At 44.4% G+C, this 19013-nt stretch overlaps 1 protein-coding gene across 1 annotated transcript in view; it reads left to right on the top strand.

The window, feature by feature from the left end:
- Positions 1-15004: 15004 nt before the first annotated feature.
- The window catches only part of LOC119596738 (trichohyalin-like), a 41987-nt gene continuing 37978 nt past the window's right edge, over positions 15005-19013 (top strand). The window contains exons 1-3 of the mRNA XM_037946066.1: positions 15005-15141; positions 17725-17887; positions 18105-19013. The exon at positions 18105-19013 is cut by the window's right edge and continues 1032 nt beyond it. Of these exons, the coding sequence (XP_037801994.1) occupies positions 15005-15141; positions 17725-17887; positions 18105-19013 (1209 nt within the window). The remainder of the gene's footprint in view (positions 15142-17724; positions 17888-18104) is intronic.

Here is a 19013-nt window from a genome sequence, read left to right as displayed (position 1 = left end):
AACTATGGGAAGGAGGAAGAGAGGGAGGGGGAGAGAGGGAGAGAGGGAGGGAGGGAGGGAGGGAGGGAGGGAGGGAGGGAAGGAGGGAGAGAGGGAGGGAAGGAGGGAGAGAGGGTCGGAGAGAGGGAGGGAAAGAGGGAGAGAGGGTAGTAGAGAGGGAGAGAGAGGGAGAGGAAGTGTATAAACACGAGAGAGAGAGAGAGAGAGAGAGAGAGAGAGAGAGAGAGAGAGAGAGAGAGGATGAGAGAGAGAGAGGAGTGAGAGAGAGAGAGAGAGAGAGAGAGAGAGAGGAAAGGAGAATGACGAAGAGAGAATAAGAGGGATGAGGAAAATAAAAGAAAGAAAGGGAGAGAAAGGAGTAAATAGAGACCAAAACGAAAAAGAGAGAAAAAGAAAAAAAAGAAAGATGAAAAAAGAAAAGGAAAACGAATGCGGGTTTGCGTTGTGGGGTGGTTGGTAGGCAAAAAAGACCGCGAAAGAAACAAGAAAGAAAGAAACGGAGAAAGAAAAGTAGGGGTATGACATAACGCAAAATAATCCCTCGTGGAACATGAACAGGACGCGCATCTGGTATCCTGGATGCCACTCTCTCTCTCTGCTCTCTCTCTCTCTCTCTTCTCTCTCTCTCTCTCTCTCTCTCTCTCTCTCTCTCTCTCTCTCTCTCTCTCTCTCCTAGTCTTTCATATTCTCTCTCTCTCTCTCTCTCTCTCTCTCTCTACTCTCTCTCTTCTCTCTCTCTCTCTCTCTCTTTCATACCCTCTCTCTCTCTCTCTCTCTCTATCTCTCTCTCTCTCTCTCTCCTCTCTCTCGTCTCTCTTAATACCATTGGGCAAGGAAACTTCATCTCGATTGTACCCAGCCACTGGTGGCCAAGCCATCCCAAGTCAGTGCTGGTCCAAGCCCGGATAAAATAGATGAGATGATTACTAAAAAGAGGTACCACCGGGCACTCTCGTGGAAAGGAACTGGGACCCTACCACGTACTCACTCCAAGAGCAATCACATGAAAACATACAATTAAGTATCATGCTGTGACCCCGGCCGGCTCAGACATGAACTACGTTAAAAGGGGGGGAAGATATATGTATATATATATATCTATATATCTATATATATATATTATATATTATATATATATATATATACCATATATATGTATATATATATATATATATATATATATATATATATATCTATATATATATATAATTATATATATATCCCCTATATATGTGTATATATATATATATATGTATATATAAAGTGTGTGTGCACAAACACACACACATATTATACTGAGACAGTAAAAGCAGAAGCAGTAGACATAAAAACAGAAGCAGGAGCAGTAAAAATAAAAGCAGAAGCAATAGAAAGCAAAGTAAAGAGAAACACTAGAGACAATAATTAAATAAATAAATAAATAAATAAAAGCAAAGGCAGAAGCCCACCTGCGAAGACCAAGCGGACGGCACGCGAGGAGGGAGGACGAGGGTGAGGGAAGGGAGGAATGAAGGAGGGGGAGATGGGGACAGGGAAGGGAGGGGAGGGGGGGGGGCAGGGACAGAGAGAGAATTGGATGCATAAAAAGATAGATAGATAGATAGATAGATAGATAGGTAGGTAGGTAGAGAGTCAGAAAGAGAAATAGAGAGAAAGATGGACAGAAAAAAAAGACAGGCAGAGCAGACCGACGAGCAGAAATACAGCCATCCACCCTACCCAATCCACCCCTCCCTCATGTTGTTCCCCCCACCCGCACAGCCATCACTCCACCTACTCCCTCCCCACCCCCCAACCACCCCCTTCACCTCCCCCCCCCCTTCCCCCCCCCCCCCACCCAAACCCCCCCACCCCCAACCTCCCTCCATCCCCCCACCCTCCCTCCATCCCCCCACCCTCCCTCCATCCCCCCACCCACCGCCATAACCCCCCACCTCCCCTCCATCCCCCACCCTCCCACTTCCTTCCCCACCGTTCCCTCATCACCAACACTCCCTAATTCTACCACACCCCACCCCCATCCCCAACCCACCCTCCCTCCTTCCCCCCACCCTACGCCATCCACCCAACCGCAAGCCATCTTCCCAACCCTCCCCTCCTTCCCCCCACCTCCAGCCCTCCACCCCACCCTCCATCCATCCTTCCCCCCACCCTCCCTCCCCCTTCCCCCCACCCTACCTCCATCCACCCACCCTCCCTCATTTCCACCCACCCACCTCACCATCAGTCTTCACCAGCGGCCTACTACGTCCGTTCCTACATCTCCGCCCCATCTCCGCTTGGCCCCCACGTGGTATGAGGAGGATAAGGGAGAAGGATAAGGCGAGAAGATGGGAAAGGGGAGTAAGGGAATGAAGAGAATGAAGGAATGAAGGGATGAGGGGATAAGGAATAAGGAGATAAGGGGGAAGAGATTGGAAAGGGGATAGGGGAGGAGGAAGGAAAGGGGAGAAGGGGAGGAGGAAAGAAAGGGGAGAAGGGGAGGAGGAAGGAAAGGGGAGAAGGGAGGAGGAAGGAAAAAGGAGGAGAAGGAAAGGGGATAAGGAGGAGAAGGGGATGGAGAAGTGAGGCAGAGGATAAGGAAAAGGGGGAAAATGAAAGAGAATAAGAAGGATAACAGAGGAGGAAAGGGAGAGGGGAGGAGAAGGGGAGGAAACAAAGGGCAGGGGAAAGGAGGGAAAAAGAGAGGAGAAAGGGGGGTTAAAGGGATAGGAGACGAAAGGAAATGAGGACAGGGGATAAGGGAGAAGGGGAAAGAGGCAGGAGATAAAGAGGAGGGGAAATGAAAAGACGAAAAGATGAAAAGAAAATGAAGTACGGGATAAGGAGCGATAAGGAGGAGAAACGAGGTAGCGGATAAGGGTGATAAGGGAGGAGGGAAGGAGATAAGGGATAAGGAGAAAGCGAAAGAGGAAAAGGATAAGGAGACAGGGGTAGGGGCGAAGGGGGGAGAATGATTATAAGGGAATAATGAAGAACGTAAAGGGAATAGGGGGCAAGCGATGAGAAAAGATACAGGGGGGATAAACAGAAGAGGAGAAGAGAGGAGAAGAGAGGAGAAAGGGAGGAAAAGGGGGAAGGGAATAGGAGAAAGAGGTAAAGGGAGAATAAGCGGAAATGGATAAGGGAGAAAAGAGAGAGAGTGGAAAAGAAGAAGAAAAGCGGGGCAGGGGGGAGAAAAGCGGGGAGGGGGGGGGAGGAAGAGATGAGAAGAAGAAAAGAAGAAGAGAAGAAAAAAGAAAAAAAAGAAATAAAAATAAAATAAAATAACAAGAAGAAATCAAGAGAAGAATAGAAGAAGCAGCAGAAGAAAAGAAGAAGAAAACGGACAGAAAGACGTAAATCGCAACGTGTGAACCGAATAAAATAAATAAAAGCGAATATTGAAAATTACGTCACGGAGCACACCCGGAAGACGAAATGAGCGTTCTCGATATAATCACCAGAACGAAACGAGACCCGAACGACCCCCGTAACCTGCGAAAGAGAGAGAAAAAAAAAAAGCAAACAAAAAACTTTTGAATTTGAAAATTGGCATGAACAAATCGCGAGAGACAGACAATAATCATAATAATAAATCAAAATCAAAATCATAATAATCGTGGAAAAAAGTAATGATAAGTCACTCTGTCTCTTTGTCTGTATGAGCTGTCTTTTTAACACTTTGGTGTGTGGGGGGTGTGTGTGTGTGTGGTGTGTTGTGTGTGTGTGTGTGTTGTGTGTGTGTGTGTGGTGCGTGGCGTGCGTGAACGTGCGTGCGTGCGTGCCTGTGCTATGCGTAGTTTCGTGCGGTGCGTGGCGTGCGTGTGTGTGTGCGTGCCTGCGTGCGTGCGCGCGTGCCTACTTGCGTGTCTGCGTATATGCGTGTGACTTTCTATGTGTCTGTCTCTGCCTTTCTGCGGCTCCGTGTATACGTGCGCGCGTCAAAATACAACATTCATTCCGTCACACCACCTACCAACACTCACACCCCACCTCTCTCCCATTCACTTTTCTTTTTTTTCGAGGAACATTCAAGGAGGGGGAAACGAGAGGGCGGAAAAAATGACGCGGAGGCGGCTCCAACAATCACCATAAGGCGTGTCATCATACGGGGAGAAAGGGAGGAGAAAGAGAAGGAGGAAGAGAAAGAGGAAGAAGAGGAAGGAGGAGGAGGAGAAGAGAGGAGGAGGAAGGGGAAGGGGAAGGGGAAGGGGGAAGGGGAAGGAGGAGGAGGAGAAGAGAGGAGGAAGAAAAGAGGAAGAGGATCAGCAGCAGTGAGGAAAGAGGAGGCAGGGGGAAGAGAGGAGGAAGAAGGAATAGGAATAAGGAAGAGAAAGGAGGCAAGAGAAGAGGGTAAGATTAAAAAGACAGAAGCGAGATGGACAGAGGAGAGGCGTAAGGAAAGGAAGGAAGGAAAGAAGTAGAAAAGAGAGGGATAATAATAATAGAATTACTATTATTATCATAACAGTAATAATAATATATTATTAATAATAGTAATAATAATAATAATAATTATTATTATTATTATTATAATCATGATAATGATAGCGATCATGTAAATAATAATTGTAATAATAATAGTAATAACAATACCAATACTCATACTAATGATAGTAATATTAATAACAACAATAACGGTCATAATAAAGACGATATCAACAAGTGTAATAATGACAACAATGGTAATGAAACAACAATAACAATAACAATAATAATATTATTTTAATAACAATAGTGATAACAATAAAATTACAAATTATACTCAAAGGCGGACGCACGTGCACACGCACGCACACACACACGCACACGCACACGCACACGCACACGCACCACGCAAAACGCACCCCGCACACGCACACAGCCACATATATAATATTATATATAAACATAAAATCATCAAAATATATATATACATAATATATATATATATATATATATATATATATATATATATATATATATATATATATATATTGTGTGTGTGGTGTGTGTGTGGTGGTGTGTGTGGTGTGTGTGTGTGTGTGTGTGTGTGTGTGTGTGTGTGTGTGTGTGTGTGTGCGTGTGTGTGTATACACATATATATACATATATATATACATAAAACACACACAAACAAAACAAAAAGAAAAAAAAGACACCCATCCCTCTTACATCACAGCCCCTGAGCCCGGAGGATGGAGGCAAGAGGAGCCACGCAGCCGTCTTTTTTATGGTTCTGCAGAAAGACCACCTTCAGCCTGAGTGTCTGGAGAGAGAGAGAGAGAGAGAGAGAGAGAGAGAGAGAGAGGGGGGGAAGAGAGAGAGAGAGAGAGAGAGAGAGAGAGAAGAGAGAGAGAGAGAGAAAGTAGTTGTAGTAGTAGTGGTAGTAGCAATAGTACTATAAGTACAGGAGTAGCAGGAGTAGAACAGATGAATTAGAAACAGACAGTGGTGCTAGCACACGTGGTGATATTCGGGCGAGCGTTGCCGCGAAATCCCCACTGTGAACGCACAACTGGACAGCGATCTCGTCAACCTTTCCGAACGAGCTGTTTTTGGTAGTTCATCTTTCGTTTCATTCTACTTTCGACCTTGTGGCATTCACGCCGGATCCTGGTATAGGTTAAAGATACGTAAAAGGTCTTCCTGGCGCCAATATCGGATATCTGCGGTTGGTGATTTTAATGGCAACGATGAAACAGAGAGGAAAGCTTAAGTAAAAATAAGATAGAGTCGATTAATTGGAGCTCAGTAATGCCGTTGAATTAATATATATATTTTAGCTACACACATAAATCATACAGATAAAAAATACACTATAAACGCCAACAGAACATTTTATCCCCTTCATATCTTTATAAATAACAATAATAATAATAATAATTTTTAAAAAAATCACATAATCACATAAGAAATATAATTCGCCGGACACTAAGAGCCATTTACTTTTTAGTTATTCACTTATTATCATTCCTAAAACAATAAAACAATGATAACTTCATAATAAATAATAATTCCATAACAAAAGTCGAGTCACGAATGAAGCTTCGAAACTCCCGCAAACTTAGAACAAAAAAAGCAAACGAGACAATCACCGAAGCGTTCGAAACGGAATTCGAAACACGGCCGGCGCGACAAGATTGCCTAGCCGCGACTGTACTATCCTTCCGTCCTCAAAACGGTAGGAATAGGTGGTAGGAACCGAGACAGGACAGTCATCCGAGCCCATCGCCACGGTGCACTAGCCAGGACAGGCGCAGCTCCGTAACCTTCAGGTGGTGAAAGTCCTTACCCTCCCTCTCTCTTCTCTCTTCTCTTCCTCCTTTTCTTTATCCCGTCCTTCCCCTTCTCCCTTCTCTTTTCTTTTTCTCTCTTTTTCTTCTTTCTATTCTTCCTGCTTCTTCATTGACCATCTTTCTCTTCCTCTCGTCCATTTTCCCCCCTCTGCTTTCTCTCCCTTCTCCTACCCTTCCTAGCCCCTCAAAGACCTTCTTCCTTTCCCTTTCCTCTTCCCCCTCCCTTCCCTCCTCCCCCTCACCCCCCCTTCCCTCCCCCATCCCCTCCCTTCCCTCCTCCCCCTCCTCTTCCCTTCTCTCCTCCTCCTCCCCTCCCTTCCCCTCCTCCCCCCACCCTCTTTCGCCAGATGACCTTGTCCTCGGGAGGATGCTGAGGATAACTCAACGCAAACTATTTCTCAAATCATTTCTCTCGGAACAGCCTACCGCCTTCGAAGGTCGCTCCCCCCCTCCCCCTCCCCCCCCCTCCCTCTCCTACCTACAAATCGGGCGTAGGGATAGGGAGGGGAGGTTACATGAGATGAGGGCGCTCGTGGGCGTGAAGGCAAGACTTGGGCAGCGTCGTGGAAAGCTTACCTCAAGTCTGAAAGCGAATCTGAAAGTCCGAAAGTGTGAAGGTCATAGGATTTTTCTCCATAGGCTCTGCAGGACTGATAGGCACTCGGAACTGTTGAACTGGAAGTCTGAAAGTCTTAGGATTTTAGTAACTGTTCAGCTGAAGGCCTGAAGATGCGAAAATCCCGAGGGCGTGAAGTGCCTATAGGTCTGAATGAAAGGTTTGGGCGTCTGGAAGGTCGAAAATCCCAATACCTTTTGCACCTTAGAGTTCGGAGACTAATAGGCTTCAATGGCTGTTTTTTATTTTAGGATTTTAGGATTTGAGGATTTTAGGATTTCAGGATTTTTGGATCTGTTGGGGGATTGAGGATCTTAAGGTTTGGTAATCTTATGTATCTGAGTATCCAAATGGAGGGAAGGAGAGAGGGGCGTGAGAGAAGAGAGAACAGAGGAGCAGTGAGAAAGAGAGAGAGAGAGAAAGAGAAAGGAAAACACAAAGAAATAGAAATAGAAAGGAAAACACAAAGAAAGAGAAAGAGAAAGAGAAAAACTGGGAGATTACAATTTGTTAAAATGGTTATTCTTAGAGACAGAGAGAATCAGAGGCAAGCAGAGAAAGAACAAAACAAAGAAAGAAACAGACACAGACAGAGAAAAGAGAGAATCAAACACAGAGACACGCACACACACCACTGAGAGAGAGAGAGAGAGAGAGAGAGAGGAGAGAGAGAGAGAGAGAGGATGAGAGAGAGAGGGGAGAGGATGAGAGAGAGAGAGAGAGAGAGAGAGAGAGAGAGAGAGAGAGAGAGAGAGAGAGAGTCAGACTTAGCAAAACGGAGAAAGCAAGAAGTAAAAAGACCGACCTTCAGGGAGGCGGGAGAAAAGGGAAATGAGAAACGGAGATGAACAAGGGCCATGAACAGCCGGTGAGTTCAAGTTCGTTCAAGGATAAGGAAATGAACGATGATCTCCGAGAGCTGTAACGTACAAGCACTTTCATTTTGCAATCTCCAGCATCAAAGTAAAACAAGAATGTGAAAAAAATTTTGAAAAATTTAAATGGCCCTCAAGATCTTTTTGGGGACATTCTAACCAAAGCTGTTTTAAACAAAGCCCTACACATGCACACTTTTACTACATTCTCTCTTCTCCCCCTTCCCCCCCTTTTCCCTTTTCCCCCCCCCCCTTTCTCTCTCTTCCCCTCCCTCCCCCTTTTTCTCTTTTTCCTCCCCTTTTCCCTCCCTTTTCTCTCACATATGCACACACACACGGCCCACACCCCCCGCACACGAAACCCCACATTAAAACCCCATACATACATACACACACCACACAACCCCACAAGGGTCTAAAATTTTTCGCACAATGAACAAAGATAAAAATTTTAAAAGGAAAAAGCGCAAACGTAATTACAATGTGTGACTTTCATTTTTCGAAATCTTTAAGTTTTTCGTAAACCAATGCTCAGAGAAAGCAGGATAAAGACATTAAAATATAGTAAGAGAAAACACCATAAAATATAGTAAACACCTTAAAAAAAAATTAACGCAAAAATTTAACTGCGAAAAATCAAGCAAGAATTAAAAGTAAAGAAAATTACAATACCGTAAAGAAAGCAAAGATAAATGAGTAAGAAAAAAACTTGCGGGCTTTAAGGGGGGATTTTTTAGTAGATTTTTTTACGCATTTTCGGGCCCTCAGAAAAAAAGGGGGACGTGGAAAGAGTTTCTTGCCGGGGGACGCAGGGGAAATGTTTACGTCAGAAGCGAAACCCTGCCCGGGGTCAGAACAGTGTCGTGGGGAAAGGAAACAGTGTCAGGGCAAGTTTTGGGGTGGGGTTTGCCAGGGGATTTTGAGGAAAAAGAAAAGAGAAAAAGAAAAGGGAAAGGGGAAAAGAGAAGAGAGAGACCGAGACAAAGAGACAAAAACCAGAGAAGAAGACAAAAGGAAGGACAGAGGGGAAAACAAAGAACAAGAAACAAACCAAAAAGATAGAGAAAGGGGAAAGGGGGAAGGGGGAAAGGGGGGGCAGAGATAAGGAGAACTAAGGATGAAGACGGGCACGCGACAGGCCCCATGGCGTCATGCACGAAGCAGAATCATGCAAGCCGCAGAGGTCAGGGTCGCGGGAGATGACGAATTAATACCAATGAAAACTAAACATTATCATTTATCTTGGACATCATCGCCAATTAGCTTCGGACATCAATATCATTTCTGGATGCTCTTATCAGTGCTGAACATGATCGCCAATCCATTGTCAACAATATCGAACCTTTTTTTTTTTTAACAAACTTTGGACATTTTCATCAATACTGGATATCCATATCAGTCTTGGTAATATCAGTAATAAAAAAAAATCAAAAAAACCAAAAAAAGAAAAAGTAAGGAAAAAATTTTTTATTAATTTTTTTTTGGAATTTAAAAACCCCCAAAATAAAAAAAGGGATAAAGGAAGGGAAAAAAAAAAGGGGAGACGGGGGGGAAAAAAAGGGAAAAAAAAAAGGGAAAAAAGGGGGGAAAAAAGGGGGGAAAGGGAAGGGGGGAAAAAGGGAAGGAAGGGGAGAAGGGGGGGAAAGGGGGGGGGAAGAAGAGAAAAGAAAAGAAAGAGGGGGGAAAAGAGGAGGGGAAGAAGAAAAGGGAAGGAGGAAAGGGGGGAAAGAAGGGAAAAAAGGGGGGGAAAAGAGGGAGAGAAAAAAAAGGAAAAAGGGGAAAAGGGAAGGGAGGGAAAGGGGGAAGGGAAGAGGAGGGGGGGAGGAGAAGGGGAAGAGGAGAAAAAAGGGGGGGGGAGGGGGGGGGAAGGAGAAGAAGGGAGGAGGGAAAAGGAGAAGGGGGAAAAAGGGGGGGAAGGGGGGAAAAAAAGGAAAGGGGGGGGAAAAAAAGGAAAAAAAAAGGGGGGACCCCAAAAACAAAAAAAAAAAAACGGGGAAAAAAAAAAAAGGGGGGGGGGGGAGGGGGGGGGGGGGAGGGGGGGAGGGGAAAGGGGGGGAAAGGGGGGGAAAGAGAGAGGAAGAGAGGAGGAGGAGGAGGAGGAGGAGGAGGAGGGGGAGGAGGAGGAGCAGAAAACCTGTCTTCCATCTGCCTTATTCTCTTCAGCCTCTCTCTCCGTCCTGAGCGTTCGGGGTCGCGTGTTTCTTCAGAGTGTGTGTTTCTCGTTTTTTATGCTGTTATTTTTCGCCTTTTTATCTTAGTTTTTATATCCGGATTTTATTATTTGTTTCTCGCCATTTCCTATTCGTTGTCTCTCATTTTCTGATTCTGTTTCCTTATGTGTCTTTATCTATCTGTCTGTCTCCTCTCTGTCTCCTATCATTCCTTCCTTCTCCTCTCTTCTCATCCCTCCCTTCCTTCCTCCTTCCTCCATCCCTCCTCCCTCCCTCCCTCCCTCCTATCTCCTCCCTACTCCCCTTGGTCTACCCTCCTTTCGCTTTCACTTCGATTTCTTATGACTTTAAATTTAAATATCTTTTTCATTGCTTTTGACTCCTTTTCACAATACTCGCATTATACTATTTCGAGAAATGTCTGCCTGTCTGTCTGTCTGTGTGTCTGTCTGTGTGTCTGTCTGTCTGTCTGTCTCCTTGTGTGTCTGCCTGCCTGCCTGCCTGCCTGCCTGCCTGCCTGCCTGCCTGCCTGCCTGCCTGCCTGCCTGCCTGTCCGTCTGCCTGCCTGTCCGTCTGCCTGCCTATCCGTCTGCCTGCCTATCCGTCTGCCTGCCTATCCGTCTGCCTGCCTATCCGTCTGCCTGTCCACTTGCTTGTCAGTCTGTCTGTTTAACTGATCACTGAGTTACTATCCGTCTGTCTATCGGTCAGCACGTCTGTTATGGGCATTTCCGGCCAAAACTCCTGCCAAATACCCTTTGAATTACGCCTCGAAGTCTTAAGTAATGCAGCCCCTTTTTGTGCAGGTTAGGGAGATTTCGCAGCCTCACCAGAGACGCGACTTCTGCCCGGGGTTGTAGGTTACGCCAGCCTCTAGTGACGTAGGCCATTTGACAGGTGGCCTCAGCCTTTGTCACGTGACCTACGTCTTTGACAGGTGACCTAAGCCTTTGTCACATGATCTAAGCCTTTGTCACGTGACCTAAGCCTTTCTCACGTGACCTACGTCTTTGTTAGGTGACTCATGCCTCTGCCACGTGACCTACATCTTTATCAGGTGACCTTATGCCTTTGCCAGGTGACCTACATCATCCTTAGGTAACCTACACCAGTATAAGGGGATCCACATCAGAGGCAGATGACCCACACCAATGCCCGATGACTTGCACCCGCGAAAAGTGCCCACCAACAACATCAAAGTGCGATCCATTTCAATTCAGGCGGCATAGGCCTACACCCGAATCAGCTGATCTAGGGATTGACGAGTCGCTGCGAGCGTTTCCAGAAGTTTTTAGGACTTTGTTGACCCGAAAAAGAAAATTAACGGAATATTTATGATGATGATGATGATAACGTTAATAATAAAGATGACAATAATATTAATAATGACATTTATGCTGGATATGATGCATATATCATTCAGTAATAACAATAATAATAATAATAATAATAAATGGTATAATAATCGTAAGATAATGATATAATGTTAAAAATAACTGATTAGCACTAGAAACACCAATAATAATAATAATAATAATAATAATAATAATAATAATAATAATACAACTACTACTAATAATAATAATCCCGTACTATTGTACAACAGGACGACTCAAAACAAACAAATAAAGAATATATACATATAACAAGGATTTTTTTTATACACACGTACAGTACACACGATGACTCACATTGACCATGAAAGTATATGATTTTGGCAGAGGTTCTGTACCGAAGACCTTTCATCAAACACAACCGAGAGTAGGTGAAGGTCATTCCCGAGTTGGAGAGGAACCACGGTGGGCTGGTGGGCTAAAGTGGGTTGGAGGTGGGCTGAAGTGGGTTGGAGGTGGGTTGGAGGTGGGCTGAAGTGGGTTGGAGGTGGGCTAAAGTGGGTTGGAGGTGGGCTAAAGTGGGCTGGAGGTGGGCTAAAGTGGGTTGGAGGTGGGGTGATTTGCACAAGACTGAGGCGAGGTGGATTGAAGTGGACAAGAGTGGAAGGAAGTGAGCAGACGCAGAGGTCAAAGTGGTGGATAGACGTGAGGAAAGGTGGGCAATGGTGGATAAAGGTGGGTAAAGGTAAACAAAGGTAAGCAAAGGTGGGCAAAGGTGAGTAAAGTCAAGGAAGAGGTGCCGAAGGGGAAGAAGGTAAGAGGGAGATAGGCCAAGGTGGACAAAAGGTGAACCAAGATGAACAAAGGCAGATCGAGAAGAACAAAGGGGAATAAAAGTGGCTAAGTATCGGCAAAGGTGGGTAGAGGTGGGCAGCGGTCATCAGCCCACCCCATAAGAAACCTTGTTCTCGGAAACGCCTCCGCCCCCCCCCCCTTCCACCGGCCGCCGCTTCACCGCCTGAGACGAGGCCACAGGGGACGCATCACTTCCGAGGTCGCCTCTCTCTCTCTTTCTCTTTCTCTTTCTTTCTTTCATTTCTGTTTCGCCTCATCTCTATCACTCATCAATCATTCTGATTCTGTCTCAGTCTCCGTCTCTCTCTTTCATATTCTATCTCTCCAATTCGTTCTTGTCTCTCTCTCTCTCTCTCTCTCTCTTCTCTCTCTCTCTCTCTCTCTCTCTCTCTCTCTCGCTCCATCTAGGTCTCCTTCCTATATGTGAACAAAATACAAACCCAAAAAATATACAGATTGCATGGCAACACACTCACACCAAGGAAATATATCGCAACGTTACAACTCAGACCAGTTTCCTCATCAGGTGACAATCGAAATGGATCTTACCGCCTGATGAGGAGAGTTCAGTCCCTCTCGAAACGTCGCCTTTCCTTCGTCCTTATTAAATTTCTTTCATTTCTACTATTCCTTTCTTATTTTATTTACCCGTGTTTTTTTTTGTTGTTGTTGTTATTATGGAGAAGGAAATCAAAACCGTTTACGAAGAATATGTCTTTTAAATGGAATCCGAGACCAGACTCGTAGGATTTGCGATTTCCTGCTTAATTTTCGGCAAATGCATGAGATCATGAGATCATGATAACTGCATCATTTGCATGGTGGATCTGGATAACTGTCTGATACTATTATAACCGGATCCCCCCCCCCCCCCAATGGACTACGAGAGCAACAAAATTATAATATTCGAGAACTACCTGGCTAAATGGCAGCGTCACGTCAGTGTAACATCGATACGACGGCACTGCTTAGGGTCATTTACAAAAGCACAGGTCACCTGACGAGTGCGCTGGTCACCTGACACTGGTATAGGTCATGTGTCTTTTATATGCAGGTTTTGCCCACAAAGCATCTGGCGAAAACTTGTTCTTCACTCACCTGTATTATTTCGGTTTCCAGTCCTTGGCTCGCGAGCGTCGTCGCCTACACATTACATTCCCACAACATGAGAATTCGCGACGAGTGACATTAGAATCACCACCGGAATCATAATTTCGCGTAACATGTCATCGGATAAATGTCGATATTAGCGGAGTTTGATAACGAGACAGACATTTAGTGGTCAGGTGGGAGCCTCGACCGATTAGCTCCAACCACACTCATTCACAATCACGCATTCATGAACAAACATACAGCCTGTCCGCCTGTTTTCTCTCTCTCTCTCTCTCTCTCTCTCTCTCTCTCTCTCTCTCTCTCTCTCTCTCTCTCTCTCTCTCTCTCTCTCTCTTCTTCTTCTTGATTTCGTCTCTCTCACTCTCTCTTTCTTTCTTTCTTCCTTTGTTTCTCTCTCTCTTCTCTCTCTCTCTCTCTCTCTCTCTCTCTCTCTCTCTCTCTCTCTCTCTCTCTCCAACAATCCCATTTAACATTACCCGTCGGGGTGGCGTTATCGGCCAAGCAGTACACGCAACACCTCCACCATCTTTTTTTCCCCCCCTAAATACCCGTAGGCCTATAGGCGTTACTCCTCCTCCGTTACCCAATGAAGAAGGAAAGGTTACCTGAAAGTGAGAGGGACGTTGCAGACGAAATGGGAAGATTCTGAGAGCGAAATCTGCGTATGAAATGAGTAATTTCCGTTTTTTAAGATTCCAAGAAAAATGTCAGTGAGTTTTTTTTCTTCTAATATGATTTTGAAAAAGGTGTCAAGGGATTTGTTTCCCAATAAGATGTTCTACTGAGATGGCAGTGCATTTTTTTCTTCCTAAGATATTCTAAAAAGACGTCACTGTACAGAAATATGTACTTGGTATGATGTTTTTTTTCTAGTTATACGATTCTAAAATATATAAATTCAGTGTATCCCTCCTATCTAGCTATCTATCTATCTACATATCTATATCTATACATCTCTACATATATCCACAATAGTTTTAATTACGTGATTTTAATTTTAAAAAATCAGGATAAATAAGAAATAACGACAAAAACACGACCCTGGCAAAATAAACCAAAGACAAAAAAAAACAAGAACAACAACAACAAACGCACAAACCCGGCAAAATAAACCAAAGAAACAAAAAAAAGACAACAACAACAAACGCACAAACCCGGCAAAATAAACCAACCGGACTTAAGCCCAAAATGGCGAGACTGACGTTGAGAAGCGCGTGTAAACCCTCCACGGAATGTAGTCACATCAACACGCTGCGGTTTTGCGTAATGATATGCATCAACGTAACGAGAGCACATCTAGATCTCCCTGATTTGTTTCGACACGCATACCCATACGGTACATATGCATTAGTCACTCTCACTCTCACTCTTACTCTCATACACATGTCGGTGCAGATAGCTTTGCTTCTGTCTGTCGGTCTCTTGTTTCTCTCTCTCTCTCGCTCTCGCTCTCGCTCTCGCTCTCGCTCTCTCTCTCTCTCTCTTTCTCTATCTCTATCTCTCTCTCTCTCTCTTTCCTCTTTATATTCTCTCTCTCTCTCTCTGTCCTTCTCTCTTTCACATCTTTCTCCTTCCAAAATTTTCGCCCTCTACTTCCTCCCCTCCCTCTCTTCCCCCTCTCCTTCCTACCTTCCCCTCCCCTTCCTCCCCCTCCCCGTCTCCTTCCTACTTTCCCCCCTCCCCTCTCCCTTCCCCCCCCTCTCCTTCCTACCTTCCCCTCCCCTCTCCCCCCTCTCTTCTCTCTCCCCCCCCCCACCACCCGTCCCCAGAAGCCACTGCCATGTCGCCCACATTTCACTTCATGTACAGCTCTGAGCCTCCCAGCACAGCCTGCCAGCACCCCACCGCATCTCTCCTGCTAAGAGGCCGCCTGGGAGGCCACGTGGACGCTCTGATGGCGCCGAGGCCGTCGCAACCGTGATAATGTGTGTGTGTGAGAGAGAGAGAGAGGGAGGGAGGGAGGGAGAGGGAGAGGGAGAGGGAGAGGGAGAGGGAGAGAGAGGGAGGGAGAGAGAGAGAGAGGAGAGAGAGAGAGAGAGGAGAGAGAGAGAGGAGAGAGAGAGATGAGAGAGAGAGAGGAGAGAGATGAGAGAGAGAGAAGAGGAGAGAGAGGAGAGAAGAGAGAGAGAGAGAGAAAGGAGAGAGAGAGAGAGAAGGAGAAAGGAGAGAGGAGAGAAAGGGAAGAGAAAGAGAGGGAGAAGAGAAGGAGAGATGGTAGAGAGAGAGAGAGCGAAGACGTAGAGGACGAGCAGGACGAGAGAGAGACGAGAAGAGAGAGAGAGTAGGAAAGATAAAGAGAGAAAGAGTTAGAGAAGAAACACAAACACGTACGTCTGCAGCGCCAAGATGAAAACAAAGGCAAACAAACACTCTTTTGGTCAATAAAAAAAATTCTATCGAATTTCCTTAAAACAGTTGTATGTTTTTTCATAATATTTCGTTTTTTGGCAGCCCCTTTCATTTTCCACTCTTTAAAGAAAAAACAAATAAACTGATAAAAAAAATGATTAAAGAATTAAAGAACATAAACTGACAATTGAAAAGTATTAAATAAAAAGCGTATAATAATAATAAAAGTAATAACGATGATTAATGATTGATGATGATGATGATGGTGAAGGTGAAGGTGATGATGATGATGATGATGATGGTGAAGGTGAAGGTGATGATGATGATGATGGTGATGGTGATGGTGATGATGATGATGATGATGATAATGGTGATGATGATGACGATGACGATGACGATGATGATGATGACGAAGACAATAATAATAAGATGATGATGATGATCTGTTGATAATAAAAAACAATAATAATAATGACAGTAACAGTAATAATCTAACGGTAAAAGCAATAGTAATAATAAAAAATGACACCAACAATGATAATACCAGATAACCAAAGCTCAAAATGATAACAAATAATAATAATGATAAAAATACTACTACTAATAATAATGATGATGATAATAATAATAACAAAATTAACAAGGCTAATAATTTTAACAGAAACAGTAGTGATAGCATAATGCAGATAACAACGATAAGAATCCGAACAATAAAGAAAAACAACGCATTTATTCTCGCCGCGAAAGAGGAAAAAGAACCAGATGTACTTTCGACTCGCCAAAACCTTGCACAGTTGAGAGAAAAACCTTACTATCATCACTAATAAAACGAAAGTGAAATAATATTGGTCAAATGGCGATGATGATATAATAATAATAATAATAATAATAATAATAATAATAATAATAATAATAATAATAAAATAATAATAATAATAATAACAATTTTAATAAAAATAATAATAAAAATAATAGTAATAGTAAACAATGAAAATATCTTCTAAAAACAACAAGAACAATAACAAAAATAATAGTGAAATAGTAACAATAATATAACAATGAAAAACAACAACAATAATAATAACAAACCACGGTAATGAATGCTAATAAAACAATAATAATAAAAAAAAAACACTTTCAAAACGCGCGAATGGAGAGAAACCCGAGACCAGTCTTTGTCCTACTATCATCCTCCCCATCATCTTCTGCTGCTTCTTTGATGTCATTCTATCCTGTTCTCTCTTTTTCCTCATTCTTCTTCTTTGTCTTTGGGTGCTTGTGTTTCTCTCTCTCTCTCTCTCTCTCTCTCTCTGTCTCTCTTTCTGTCTGTCTGTCTCTCTTCTCCCTTTGCTCCTTACTTCCTGAAATTTCGCTTCCCTTCCTTCCTTCCTTCCCTTCCATACTCTCCTCTTCCCTTCCTTCACTCCCTTCTTCCCATCCTCTCCCCATTCCTTCCGTTTCTCCTTCCTTCCATCCTTCCTTCTCTACTGTCCTCCTTCCCTCCTTCCTCTCCTTCCTTTCCTCCCTCACCTTCTCCTCTCCTCATTTACCTCCCTTTCCCTTTCCCCAGTATCTACATCTCCCTTCCTTGTCTACGTCTCGCCCTGTCACCCTCTCCCTGCCACCGCCCTGCCTCTTTCCCTGTCATGTTGCTGTCCCTTCAACCAGGAAGGCGCCTCCCTTTTCCCTGTCACCCTTTCTACCCCTGTCAGCCTTCTTATCTCTGTGTCACCCTTTCTAACGCTGTCTGTCATCCTTTCTACACACGCCCGTTATCCTTTCTAACTTTCCTTGTCACACTTCCCGCATCAGTCCGTCCTCCTTTCTACGCCCCGTCTGTCACCCTTTCTACGCCCCGTCTGTCACCCTTTCTACGCCCCGTCTGTCACCCTTCCTAACCCAGTCTATCACCCTTTCTACACCCCGTCTGTCACCCTTTCTAACTCTGTCACACTTCCCGCACCAATCTGTTTACCTTTCTACACCTGTCTGTTACCCCTCCTACCCCTGTTTGTCACCCTTTCTACCCTTGCTATCCTTATCTTTATCAGTCACCCTTCCTACCCCCCGTTACCTTTCCCTACCCAATTAAGGCAGGGACGTAATCTACGTCTATACCTTTCCTGCACCGTGAATAGACAGCACTTTCAGAACTGTACTTTCGGAGCAGCACTTTCAGAACTGTACTTTCCGAGCAGCACTTTCAGAACTGTACTTTCCGAGCAGCACTTTCAGAACTGCACTTTCGGAGCAGCACTTTCAGAACTGTACTTTCGGAGCAGCACTTTCAGAACTGTACTTTCAGAAGAGTAATGTCAGAGGAGCGGAATCAGAACAGTACGTCCAGAGGAGTCATTTTTAGAACCGCTGCTTTCAGAACGCCTTGAGAACAATACCTTCGAGAACAATACTTTTGAGGACAGAACAGCGAAAACAATATTTTAGGAACAGAACTTCGAGAACGGAAAATCGAGAACCGTACTTTAAGAACAGAACTTCGATTAAACTACTTTGAGACCAGAACTTCTTAGAACAAAAAATCGAGAACCACACTTCGAGAACAGAACATCGAGAACCACACTTCGAGAACAGAACATCGAGAACCACACTTCAAGAACAGAACATCGAGAACCACACTTCAAGAACAGAACATCGAGAACCACACATCAAGAACAGAACACCGAGAACCACACTTCGAGAACAGAACACCGAGAACCATACTTCAAGAACAGAACACCGAGAACCACACTTCAAGAACAGAACACCGAGAACCACACTTCGAGAACAGAACATCAAGAACAGAACATCGAGAACCACACATCGAGAACAGAACACCGAGAACCACACTTCGAGAACAGAACATCGAGAACCACACTTCAAGAACAGAACACCGAGAACCACACTTCGAGAACAGAACATCGAGAACCACACTTCGAGAACAGAACATCGAGAACCACACATCAAGAACAGAACATCGAGAACCACACATCAAGAACAGAACATCGAGAACCACACTTCGAGAACAGAACATCGAGAACCACACTTCAAGAACAGAACACCGAGAACCACACTTCGAGAACAGAACACCGAGAACCACACATCAAGAACAGAACACCGAGAACCACACTTCGAGAACAGAACATCGAGAACCACACATCAAGAACAGAACATCGAGAACCACACTTCGAGAACAGAACATCGAGAACCACACTTCAAGAACAGAACATCGAGAACCACACTTCGAGAACAGAACATCGAGAACCATACTTCGAGAACAGAACACCGAGAACCACACTTCGAGAACAGAACATCGAGAACCACACTTCGAGAGCAGAACATCGAGAACCACACTTCGAGAACAGAACACCGAGAACCACACTTCGAGAACAGAACATCGAGAACCACACTTCAAGAACAGAACATCGAGAACCACACTTCAA

This window comes from Penaeus monodon, chromosome 38 (assembly GCF_015228065.2).
Source record: "Penaeus monodon isolate SGIC_2016 chromosome 38, NSTDA_Pmon_1, whole genome shotgun sequence".
Classification (NCBI taxonomy): domain Eukaryota; kingdom Metazoa; phylum Arthropoda; class Malacostraca; order Decapoda; family Penaeidae; genus Penaeus; species Penaeus monodon.
This window is presented reverse-complemented; position numbering and strand designations above follow the sequence as displayed.